Source organism: Lissotriton helveticus, chromosome 3_1, assembly GCF_964261635.1.
Source record: "Lissotriton helveticus chromosome 3_1, aLisHel1.1, whole genome shotgun sequence".
Taxonomy (NCBI): Eukaryota; Metazoa; Chordata; class Amphibia; order Caudata; family Salamandridae; genus Lissotriton; species Lissotriton helveticus.
The window spans coordinates 1,648,172,069-1,648,185,955 of record NC_136061.1 but is presented as its reverse complement, the minus strand read 5'-3'; the positions used below and the strand labels follow the sequence as shown (position 1 = coordinate 1,648,185,955).

The window sequence follows — 13,887 nt, the reverse complement described above, 5'->3', positions numbered from 1 at the left end:
GACATTCCCAGTATTCGAAAGTTCATCTTACCGTGTATGTGTCATTCCTAAACTCTATAAGAGGTGCAGCTGTGTATACACCCCCGCCCGAGCTATAATACTGGATATCCAAATCATTTTATACATTTGTGAGAGTCCAACTGGTTAAGTTGGTGTGAGCCAGGGTTACTGCCTCCAGAATGTGATAGATTGCTAAAAGGTGGAGAAGCGTGGCTCAGTGGTTAGAGGCGGCAGACCCGGAACCTGAGATCGACCGTGGACCAGGGTTCGATTCCCCGCCTCGGCGGGTCTCGGGCTCAAAATTCCACGGACTCGACAATTCTCGCTCTGGTGCCTTGTCAACTCACGGGTTCACACTCTGCGACTCTGGGTAATAGCTTGCTTAATCTCCACTACGGCCCCTCGCGGCGGGATGCCTGGCTTTCACCTTGTGGACACCCTGCCGGGGTTTCTCACAGGGGAATACCAGGACGGGTTCCCTAAGCAAGCGCCGGGACGCTTACGGGCAGCTGTGCGCTTTACAAGTCCAGCACATTTACATTTACAAAGAAAGCCCAGGACAGTAAAATTGTGGGCCTGGAGACATAGTATAATCTGGTAAACTTAGCAGAAGGGCCAGAGAACTTGAGATGGGTCCATGAAGAGAATGGCTAGCAAACTGCTGAACTCCACGCTCAATGTATCCAGGCCATCAATGCTATTCTGGTCTTGAATGACCAGTACCTTGCTGGACTGTAATGTGACCATGCACGTACTGTTACACCCCCCCCGTTGTGCTTGAGGATCTCAGTCTCAAAAAGAAGAATTGCCCAAAAGAATTCTCTTTGCTGCACTACTCGAGGACTACTTACTTTCCAAAACAGACTGTAGCCCTACCCACTCCAAAAGGAAACTTCAGGGATTCATTGACCTATTCCTGCCTCAAGATAGACCCTTGATCACATTGTGCTCTAATTCACATGACTATCAACACACCTACACCCACTAAGAGCCCCCAGATCCAAATGTAACATCTAATTTGACTCATGAATCTCTTACCTTGATCAGATCCAATACGCTCAGTCTCCTGCCCTTCACTCCGCCTCTTACAACACTTTCAGTGAGACGCAACATGCTAATGAAATCTCGCATATGCCTGTAAGTACACTCCGAAACTAACAAGCAGGCCCCTCAGCACCTTGTTGAGAATCACAGATGTATCAAAACTAACCCACTACCATGACCTCATCACCTCACTTTAGCCACAACCACAGCTGCTACCTTGCACACTAAACCTTCTTTTCGTCCCCAAATCAATGCACAACATAACCCTGACCAACCTGTTGGGTAGATACTTTGTATTCTACTTACCCAACAAAATCAGCCTGGTCAGGGAACCCTTCGACAATTCATTTAATGCATCCTCACTCCAAATAATCAAGGAATTGCCACAGTAAACCAGGGCAGCCTCCTGGTTTGAACTTAAATCATTCTCTCCTCTCTCCATCCACAATTCCCTACAATATGGCATATACCAACTTTGCTCAAATTAAACACCACACATACATTTTAGACTTTCTTAACTCTGCCCACCTTAACTTCCTATCCACAAAATTCTTTCATGTTAAACCTCATTGCAACATGTAACATGGTCAGCCACCTGAACAGGTTAGTTGTGTTCCCATCTCTGGGTACGGGCATCATCTTGATGAACTGCTTCTCCTCCCATCTTTGAATCTGTTCTCCTGTTAGACCTTCTGAACACCCTGTACCAGCATTCCTTACCCCCACACAACAATATTATTAGCAGTTTTAAGTGAACACTTTTCAACCTCCAAATAACATCTTCTACATACCATCACTGAGCATCCTGTATAACTGTAGAGAACGATCTAAGCGTGTTTGCAGGGTATTCAAGGAGATACAAAATCATCCCTCTTCCTTGTCTCTCTCAGAACCGTCCCACATATTTATCTTCTTCAGCTCAGCAGCGTGATAACCTTCAGCCTGTATATATATCCACCAGCCTCCCTGGGTATCACCCAGTTTACGGTACTTTAAGGGACCTGGGCTTTTCTATTAGATCACCATTCTCATTGAACATCAGGGTAAATCATTCGTTCCTGTTTTAAGCCCACGCTTAAAACCCAACATAAACTTGTGTATGCATAGTTGATTCTTGGTCAGAGATGACTTAATCCCTCATCCTTGACTTTTGGCCCTAGACATCAGCCAGCCTAGTTCTGCAAGACCAACGTATCCTTTGTACACACGTACTGCACAGTCTCAGGTTCTGTCTTAATCCTCACTGATACACAATTTATGTTGCACACTGCCATGTTGCTACGTTCAGCTTTACTGTTCTACAAGTTTTATTTCAAATGAATGGTGGTAAGTTGTACTAGTTAATAGGGTATGGGTCAGAGTTGGCAAGAAGTCTAGTTAGTCCCTAAGCCTTAGGATTCAAACAAGTGTTGGTGGAGGGTACGGCTAGTCCTTATGGCTAGTCCTATTACATTTGCCCACGACCAGGGAGAATATCAGAATATTAATTGTGATTCTGTATTTCCTTTTGAGCTTGTATGGAGCTTTTATAAAAGCACTTCAAAAAGAATAAACTAGTAAAAACAATGATAAAATACAGTTTTCCCACATACAGCTCTAAAGGAAAAAAAAACCCAATCCAGGTAAAATAAAACACTAAAATGACAGCCTAAGAGAAACTCTAGTCTCAGGATGTTGTTAAGTCTTGGAATCTTGATCTACTCAAAAATTATATTCTGAACTTCTGGGTGATACTAACCAATATGGAGTGCTTATAAATTTAAAATTTTCTAATTTAACTAAAACACTGAAAGTTGTATATCCGCTGTGAGACCAGAAAAACATGCTAAACAGGTTAAACTAGATTAAAATAAAGTCTTCCCTTACCTTATTCAGCCATTCCACCCGCTCCACGTCAGGATAATGGACCTGCAACAGAAAAGATAACGACTCAATGAGCATTTATTCTCAAGGCCGATGGTCTTCAAGCATTTCACTGTGGAAGCAAACAGCACTTTGAACACACACCTAACCCAAAGAAGATGCTGAATTTCTGCAAAGGACTATGGGGTTTAGTGAGCAGATCACTCATTGATTTAGCAATATGTTTACTTTTTATGTGTCAGCATGCTACAGCAATCGGATAGCAGAAAAAGTAGTCTTTGTCCACCAGTAGAAGATGGACTTACCCCTCATTTGGGTTTGTCTTAATATTTTAAGTTACTTCACACACTGGATTAAACTGAAAACGTCACCATCAATGCTCAGCTTAAGCTTTTTGCTGTTCTTCTGCACCTATCATACACCCTACCCCGTTTATCCATTGGGCAACTAACACAAAGGACAGCAAGGGGAAGGTCTGAAATGAACCTAACTATTTAATTCCACGCACTGACCATCTGCTCAATATCCTGCTTTGTTGCAGATAAGCCAATCAGGCTATTAGCCCCACCTGGGCCCCCAGCTCTCCCTCGCAAGAACCCAAAAGGCACATAGGAAGGTTCAGAAACTACCTACAACAGTAAGTCTGACAACTCCCACACTGAGGGATAAAGTAACGAGGCAGACACCAGTTCAGAATAGAGTCGGAAGACCCACCGCACTCCCACTGTGACACACACCACACTGACAACGAAAAACTGTTCACCTCCACACAACCACATTCACATTCCTCGGGATGGTCAAGAAGGATCCTTAGTGGGAAAACTCACTTCAGTAGACACGTGTCTGAAAGACAAAGTACTCTAGGGTTGCAGAATGGCAAGAGCGCGCTAGTTCAACAATGCATAACTTACCACTTTCACTCACCCATTAAAAAAAGATTTTCTGTAAAACAGAATGGCGACAGTGCCAGCTCGTGGCCCTTATCTTATTTGCCAAGGATATGATCTACAGATAAAGAGTCTGACTTTCCCCCCTCAGTCGGTTGCCTCATCCGGAGGCGAGAATATGCAGCAGTCAGAGGACTATAACACATATAGGCTGCAGCATTTTGGCGATTTTGTGGGCCAATATTCTGTATTCAGATCGCACATAATTTTTCTGAATAATAAAATATTTAATCATGAAGAAGACAATTATGGGGATATCAAAGCACAATATAAAGCAAATCCCAATGCCAAGCAACAAAACTAATGCATAAACCCAATGGCAAGTTTTGCCAATGTGACTAAACTGCTCTATGAGGGACTTCTAGTTGTAAATTACAGATATGGAAAGGAGGCCCAGCGTGTGTACCTAGGACATGATGGAAGGGGCACAGTATGTGAATAAGAGGCAAGGGGCTCAGCTTGTGAATTGTGGGTATGGCGCAAGAGGGCCAGTTTGTGAATCGTGGCCATCTACAAGGAACCTCTGCTTGCAAAGGATAAATGTGATGCAGGTGGCCCAGCTTGTAAAATATGGATGGGATGCAGGAGACTGAGCTTTGGGTAGTATGTACAAGATACAGGGTGTGTTTGTAAAATGTGACTATTATGTGGAGGGCATCTTGCGATATATAAATATTATATGTGGCAAGGGGCCCTTACCTCAGAGGAGTGAGAATTGTGTTGATGGAGATTGCACAGCTTGTAAAATGTGGATATGATGCAGGGGCCGCTGAAGTTTCGTTCGAATACAGGGGGCCTGCGAGTGAAGTGTGAATACAACGTAAGTGATTCTGCTTGTGAAGTGAGCAGACACTTGTCTTGTGCACGACACAATGTTTAATTCGAAATCCTTTGCAAAAAACGTTGGGAATTCTGGTCTTAAATCCACTGAGAAACCCTCGCGGCAAAAAAGTAGATTACTGCAAAAGAAGTTAAGGGGTATCAGCAAGAAGGGACTGGTTTGACAGGTTATGCCCGGGGGTATGGGCGGCTTTTTGGCTGTTTGTCGGATTTATGGTGTGCTGGACCGGTTTTAATGTTGTTTTACCTGATATTACCACAAACATTACCTTCACCGAGCACAAATTCTTCAGTTGCCCAAATCTTGAAAACACCTATACAATGCGTGTTTACAAGTTCAAAACTATCCCGATTTGCAAACGAGGGACACTTTTTAGATATCGGATTCACTATTGGTGGCCACTTTTATTTTAGTGCGCGGGCCTATATTCTGTCCCAGTCCGAGCATGGGTATCAGAACAAGAAGGTAAGTAAAAAAATGGGCGAACAAAAAAAGAACAAAAAAAACGAATTCAAGAACGTCTTTAGTCACACAGTGAACAACATCCACCAAATGTCAATTACTTTCCAAAGCTTTCTCAATAAGGGTCTGTTTGTTGTACCGACGGGAAGCCAAGAAGGCCGACACAGTGCCACAGCTGCAGACGAGCACACAGACCTTATTGTGAACAACAGTAGTGTTTGTCACCAAGTCAGATCCCACAACAGCGATCCAGTGATGGACAACTCCCTCCCTCCTCCCCTCATCAGCGTCAATACATTGGCTTCAGAACGGGCACCGATCATACTTCTGTTTTAAGTGACTATTCGGCACAGCCTGGCACCCGAGTGCATTGTGTCTCAGTTTGAGACATGGTATGACGGAGGAATGCGGCACACGGACGAATGGATACGATACTCGGGCGTGGCAGCAAATGTTTAAATATCTCACCATATCGAAGGGTGTCACGAAATCCGTCATTTACTATAGGCCTGCTTTTCAACAGCCCAGTCTGCTGGGAAGCTACCCACGAAGCAAACAATTAAAAAAGTCCAAGAGGCAACCACCAGCGGTGCATGCTAATATGAAATGGTTTACAAACAAACACTTATGGCACTGAATTTGTAGGATGTGACACCGGTGTCAAAAACCCTAATGTTGGCAAAAGAAATGGTGCCCAAATCCTGCATTAAATGGGATTCACAAAGTCCCTCACATCCCTGGGCCCTGGTGACACAGCGCTTTCTGCACACCCAATTGCTAATCTCCCTGTTTATCGGGGGGGGGGGGCTTCATACTCTGCAAGGTGTAATGCTCATTTAATACAAGCATAGGTAAAGCCAACAGGTCCCAGGTGGTGGGATGGTCTGGGGGCAAACAGATGGACAACGGAGGGTGGTTGGGAAGGAGGGCCGGCTTTAGCGTTGTTGGCGCCCTGGTTTGTTGGCGCCCCCCCAATAACCACGGCCGTTATGGATTGCCTCACTACCACCTTTTAACAATGCCCCTCAAGTCTCCATAGCCACTTTCTTTCAGAGACGTTTAATTCGTTTTATAGCGCCGTTGCCACTCATACTAGTGTAGGGTGTCAGAGCACTTTACCTCACACGCACTAAACAGAGACAATCAATCATAGGTGTGTAGATTAGTGTTATAGGAAATGTTAAATAAAACAAAGGACTACAAGGTACAGGTGTCACGTCATCCATTCTGGTAGACAGTATAGTTTGCGTGCAAAAAAAACCTTACGCAGTGTAAGATTAACATTGCTTGGTCTGGAGAAGCACAAACTGAATTTAAAACCATGGTTGGGGGTTCTTTTTAATAATCAATGGATTTCTATCCAAAAATGAACCAGTTTTTCCAACATTAGGATAATAAAAGAAGAGATAAAATCATAACGCGCTAACTAATCTATGACTTGCAGTTTTTATGCAGCTCTTTGGTGACAGTTTATAAATTATAATCCTAACATAAAACAGTGAGCTATTAACTAAGTCACAAAAGGATCTTTCCGGAAAAAATACAGTAACCCACTGACCTAATTGTATAATATGCGTTTGTGAACTGAATGGTACACGTTCTTTGCAGCAGGCATATTAACACTCTGCACTACCTTACCAGGAGTCAAAACTTTCAAAAGACAAACCAACCCCTCTCTAAAAAGCACATTAATCACCGCAGTTATCTTGACATTAATAGGTTTGCCTGTAAATTTCTGGAGGACAGGAATGCGGCAGCAAGTGCTTTTGAAACCACACAATACTTCCAAATACGACACCCGAAGTCAGCGCCCGGTGCGGTTGCACCGGTCACACCGCCCTAGAGCTGGCCCTGGTGGGAAGGGCTGGGCACTATCCACATTGACAGCAGAGGGTGGGTGCGAGAACCAGGGGGCAACCCCATAAACAGAGGGTGGGCTGGAGGGTATGGGACAGGCAGATAGACAACAGAGGATTGGTGGGAAGGGCTGGGGGCATCCACACAGACAACAGAGGGTAGGCTGGAGGGCCTGCGGGTAAGCACACAGACAACAAGGGTGGTTGGGAGTGGCTGGGGGCAGGCACTCCATCAACGGAGTGTGGAGGGAGGAACTGGGGCAAGCAAAGAGACAATAGGGGGTGCACAGGCGTTGCCAGGACAAGCACAAAGACAAAGGAGGATTGGGCAGGTGCACAGGGGCAAAGGGATTGTTCCTGGTGCGGCTTTAGCCGAAAATATGCGATCACATGATTCTTCCAATAGAGAAGATAGCGAGACTACAAAGACGTAAATCTAAAAAAAATAAGGGTTGTTCCTCTTAACTATATGAAGTAAGTGCTTCTTTATTTGGTGGAGATGTAGTCATATTCCTCTGTCTCAAGAATTCCTCACCAAAATCAGTGGGTAACACGCTGGTGAGTCCGCTTGTGAAGCTGCCCATCATCCTAGCAAAATGCAGGAAGACCTTTGGATACTACTACGGTAGGAGGGGCCAAACAGAGAAGCATCCAAGTGATTTCCATATTTGCATACTCCTAGCAATTTAAAGGGAGAACCATGGACTCTGCTTTTACCAGGAGTGGATAAGAAAGAACTCACTTGTGACAGTCAGAGATTGCACTCCAATAAAATCAAAGATGCAGTCACCTCCACGAAGGATTTCAGATCATTTTAGGTCAAGCCTAGACAGCCCTTGCGCAGTCTCTTCGAGACATGCTGTATTCAGGTATGGACTTGAAGATTCTACCACTTTCTGGCCATCTTTGTAATTGCCTCCTGTCACTGCCCTTTGTAAACTACGGCTTTATATTGGTCAATAGGCTAAGTGGTCCCTCCTTAGTATCGCCTTGTCACCTCCTATGAGGACACCCTCTGTTACATGCGTTGTTACTCATTAGGCTTTAATTAGAGCCCCTGAGAACTATTTGGCAAATTGTTTTCTCCTGCAACACGCTTCCTCGCATCGCCGTGCTGTTGGTTTGTTGTTTGCAGCACTGAATGCGGCCACATGTTTTTTGTTTCTTTCTATTTCTTAACTTTTTGGTTTTAAAGCGTCCCATTCTGCGCTTTCATTTTAATGGTGGCTGCGCCCCTTTCTTTAGACACAGTTTGTCTAAATAAAGGTGGGCGGCCGCTACTAAATTGAAAGCGCCGAATGGGGCGCATTCACACAAAAAAAAAAACTTTTTTTATCAGCTTGCCAAATAAACATTTTATTTGTAAAAGCGCCGCATGCGGCGCTTTCACTTGGATGGCGGCCACGCCTCTTTCTTTAGACGAGCAGCATCTAAAGACAGGGGGATGGCTGCCATTAAAGTGAAAGCGCCGCATGAGGCACTTTTACAAACAAGCATTTGCAATGCATTAAGTCCTGCATTTGCAAGAGTTTAAGCTATTGGTATTTTAAATGACAATGCTTTTTATTCATCCGTTTTAAAAACCAACACATATATAAAAGGCATTGTCATTTACAATTGAAATATATCAAACTCTCTCAAATGCAAGACCTATTGCATTGCAAATGCTTGTTTAATATGGAATTGCAAAGAAAAGACACTTGCTTTGCATTCGCCATACCCTGTAGTTAGGATCCTTCTTTGAGTGTCTCTCTTATTTATTGCCTCCGAGTACAACAAATGCTTAGCACTACCCTCTGATGAGCCTAATTGGTTGTCCACACTACCACAAAAAAGAGTGTTAGTATTATCTCTGTAAATCAATTGGAGACCCGCTGGACTCTCTGCACTGTGTACGTCTGCTTAGTACACTAGCTGGGAACGATCTAGTTCGGCTCAGAGTTCCCTCATACAGAATCACTGAAATTCAGCAGTTATAGTTACCCGAGCTAACTATAGCTTATGCCCCTCCATGCACTGCTTATTACCTCACATGTTACATCACTGAGGAGATGGTCAGTGACATCACTAATGCCATCACTGATGGCATCTCAAATGACATCACTGATTACATAGTCCACATAACCACTCAAACACCCACTTACACCCGTACAACCTCTTAAACACCCACTCACACAACCATTCACATACCCATTCACAGACATACATTGACACACACGCAGTCACTCACACACCCATACAGCCACTCGCATGTCCACAAAACCACTCACAGATCCACTTACTCCCCCACACAACCACTTACACAACCACTCACCCATACAGCCATTCACTCACCCATACAGCCACTCACACATCCACAAAACCACTTACATACCCATTCACACATCGATACAAGCACTCACATGCCTACTCACTCACCTACACAGCCACACAGATACTTACTGTGCAAAACAGCCACTCGCACACCAACATACCCCTACAGTAACTCAGCCACTCACTTACTCATACATCCACTTACACACCCAGTCACGTTCCATAGAGCCATTCACAAAGCCACTCAGTCACCCATAGAGCAAGCCACTCACCTACCCAAACAGCCATTCACACACCTACCCACTCACCAATACAGCCACTCAATCACCCACCCATACAGCTACTCACACACACCCTTACACACCAATACAGCCACTCACACAACCATACAGCCACTCAGACACCCACACCCACAATGATAGACAATCACAGTGCCACTCAGATGACATATATTAGAAACAGTATCACTCAGTAGTAGTACAAAGAGAATAGTAAATTAACTTATGCAGTAGCTTAGTACGTATCTTTAAGTCTGAGAAATGTTTATGAAACACTCTCTGGATGATGTCATAAGTGATGTCACTGACAATGCCATGACTGATGTAACATGTGAGGTCATAAGCAGTGCATTACGGGGGCATACGTTACAGTTAGGTAAGGTAACTATAACTGCTGAATTTCAATGGTTTTGTACAAGTGTTATCTGAGCCTAACTATAAACGTCATTGTAACCTTTGTTTTTTTCAGCCAGTTTGCATATACACATACATGTATATACTGCAATGCCCGCCACGCCTGCTCTTGTAATGCGGGTATAAGTGCAGCGCCTGTTATTTATTTAACTGGACTCCCCCGAAGGAAAGACGCCAGCACTCCAGGATCATTTTTAGTTGCCAAGTTTATTTAGCAATGTGTTTCAGCGTCTGCCTTTCTCATCAACATTTGATTTGGAACCATATAGGCAATGGCGGTATTGGGAAGGTGAAATCATCACACTTCCCAAAGACTGTGGAGGAATGAGTGGCAGGATTAAAACAATAAAAATGTGTACGGTTTGCACTTTATGCATATTTCATGGTCTACAAACATCTGTAATTTCAGTTTTTAGAATGTATTAGTTGACTGCAACATCGACATATATAGTATATCATTCTAGTTTCAAATTGTATTACCATCTATTGTTAAATAAGTGCAGTATAGAATAATGACATATTTGCAATAACATGCATGGATATGAACTACATCTTGATGGCTTGATAGAACAACATTGAGTTAATTGGTGTTGTTTTAACAATCTACTCCATCCAACATGGAGGCATGAGAATGGGTTTTTGTACCATGGTATTTTGTCTGTCTTCACGGTCATTGACGCACGAGTGTTGGCATCGAAGGGTGATGATGCGCAATTCGGTTTGAGAAAGGCAAATGCCGAAACGCGAAACCCAGTGGAATATGGATCAATCGAGACAGAGTACATGATGGGTATTCATTCAGCCCATCAGCGTCGAGGTTTACAAATGTCACCAGAAACCCTCAAAGGTAATATATCACATTACAGTGGAGAAGTGTGGCTCAATGGTTAGAGCGGCAGACCCTGATGCAGAGGTCTAGCCCGGGACCAGGGTTCAATTCCACGCCTCGGCGGGTCTTGGGCTCAAAAATTCCACGGACCTGATAATTCTCGCCTCGGTGCCTATTCCAATCATGGAGTCCCACTCTGCAACTCTGGGCAATAGCTTGCTTAATCTCCACAACGGCCCCCACAACGCTAAGGATGCCTGGCCTCCACCTTGGGGGTGCCAAGGAGTGGACACCTCACAGGGAAAGCCAGGATGGGTTCCACAGCGGTATTCGTACAAGCGCCTTGAGACCCTTGCGGGTGAGTAGTGCGCTATACAAGTATCAATTTACATTACATTACATTACAGTTGATAGATGCATTCTCACTCATTGGAATACAAAGACCTGTATTGGGTTAATGCATGGTATTATTAGAACAGCAAGGGCTCGGCACTAAAACTACAAGAGTAAGAGAGGCTGATCCATTAGTACATCATCTATAATTCTTTTGCTCTTCTTCTAAACACGCCTACTTACCCTCAATGTCAAGGACAGGAGAACAAACAAAGAAAAGGGCATAACTTCACCCTAGTTTGAGGATTGGCGGAATTAAGCAAATGTCATTTAATATATTAACTTTGTAAAAGCAAGAATAGATTTACAGAGAATAGTTTTGAAGCAAAACTTGAAAATAATATCTTGTTTCGAATTCGTGCTTAATGACAGACCCCTGTCATCTGTAAGTGCCCTAGATAACGGGTGTTATTAGTACCCAATTTAATGGTACTCAAATTACCCAAAGAGGAAGGATGGGTGGCTGAGCTCACCTTTCCAGGATTCGAACTTGTGGCTTGCAAAGCACAATATCTGTGATCAGTATGTGCGAAGAAAGGTATGGTTTGTACACCTGCCCTGCATCAGGGTTGGTTATCTGAAGCATTTCACGATGTTTGTGGTATAATAATAAGAAATATTATTTTCGAAATATCGTATTGATTATCTTTATGTATTTTGAAAGTTTTGCTTTTACATAAGTGATGCATAAAGGATCAGCTAGAAGGTTGGTCTTTAACTCAGGGGTGTTCAACACTGGTCCCCGGTGTTTGGTTTAAGTGATTCCCATTTAGATTAACTGTACATCTATCTCATGTAGTTATCCTACAGATTTATGAGGAGCTACCAGTCCCGTGCAGGTAGAGCCCTAGTGGAAACAAGTATTGGACACTAGGACGCCCAGTGCGCTCAAGGGCAGTATTTGATACCAATATGCTGGTAACCGAGCCAGAAGCACAGGGAAAGGTCTGTTGACTCACACGTGGATCGACCAAATTCAAGTGTATTCTTCAAATCCTTCCACAAACTAAATACACAGGGGTCTACAGTGGGCTGGTAAAAGGCTGGTTTGAAGACAGAACTGATAAAGGTGAAGGATCTTGACATGAGGCAGAAACATGTCGGCACTTGAGAAATAAAAAGTTCAATATTTTTTGCGTGAGTGAAGGGGGTGTCAATAAACGAGGAAATAGATGTAGTCTAAGACATATTTTCAAGTATTGTAGCTTTTACCAGAGGAAGTGGGCAAGGATGCAATTAAATAACAAGGAGCCCAGGTCTCCTTCTGGACATCATTGCCTCTTTCGGTTATGGGTAGAATAGCCATCTCTAAGATGGTGTTACTCCCACGACTGTTCTATTATTTCACTAACATACCGATTCTGATCCTAGCCAGTGTCTTTCGGACACTGGACATCCTCCTCATGGGGTTGACATGGGCTAAAGGACGCAGGAGGGTGAGTCTGACAAAACTACAACTGAAGCCAGAGGAGGGGGGACTGGGGGCTCCTGATTTCTGAGAGTATTGCATGGCTAGCCAACTGCAATGGTTATCTTATTGGCAAGCAGGACGCAACCTAAATGAGATTGGATACACAACACAAAAAGTAGATCCAGGAATGCTGCACACATTTCTACTGCCTGGCTCCAAAATACCACCTGAAGCTCTCTCTTTTCTCAAAACAGCGCTACTATATTGGAGACCGGCATTACAATATACCAAATGATCTGCCCCTTATTCACCTCATGTCCCACTACTTGGAATACCCATCACAACAGGACTAATTACCAGATGAAGGATTTTACAATGGGCACAGGAGGGAGTGATAACTGTAGGTGCCCTATTTGTGGATGGCATGATAGCTTATCACGATAATTTCATCCATAGTCAGGGTGTTCCCAATACACTATTTATGGTATATGCTACTATAGTTCATTATATTGAGTAACAGCGGTCCCCGAACGGGAACGCATCCTCCACACATGGACTGGTGTATGCAGTTTATTTGAAGGGAGAGGGACGTCGCTTAACCTGTTGGTTGTACAGAGGAGCTAGAACACATGTTGGGACATCTCTGGTGCCTGTACAGGAAAAATGGGTGAGGGATAGACAGGGATATAACAGATAAAGAATAGGCATATGCCCTTGAGTTCCCCAAGTGTCCCAGAATGCTACATTTAAATATATTCAATACAGCGTGGATACAAATCATTGCCAAAGTCGGCATTGCCCATGCTCTACTGCATGAGCAAAAGACAATGGCAGAGCCATCAGTCTCAAAGATGAGATCTATTGGGGATTCCTAAAATTGCAGAAAAGATAACACTATCTATTATGGTGGTCTTCTGTCATAATCCCGGAAGATTTGCAATGCACTGCACTGGATTTGTTTGCACGAAATGTGGACACTGTTCTCCGATTCCAGTAATGCCGTGGCAATTTTTTTGTTATGAATAATTTGTTCACACAATTATATAGGTTTACCTCTTAGGTTGTTCACAAACCTTTTGGAGTCTTGGGATATTTTAACACCGTCTATTACAGTATGAAGCCCCTCCAAGTTAGGCTTAGTAATATTATTACTAGCCCAGTTCTTTCAAGACTTCAATTGTAATGTTAATGAGAGCAGGATGTTGTCCACGAAAGCAGAATCCATGGCAGACCAGC

At 43.6% G+C, this 13,887-nt stretch overlaps 1 protein-coding gene across 1 annotated transcript in view; it reads right to left on the bottom strand.

Annotated features, from left to right (window-relative positions):
* Nucleotides 1-13,887, bottom strand: part of ESYT3 (extended synaptotagmin 3) — a 241,697-nt gene that overhangs the window by 172,931 nt on the left and 54,879 nt on the right. The window contains exon 2 of the mRNA XM_078682402.1: nt 2,911-2,952. Within this exon, the coding sequence (XP_078538528.1) occupies nt 2,911-2,952 (42 nt within the window). The remainder of the gene's footprint in view (nt 1-2,910; nt 2,953-13,887) is intronic.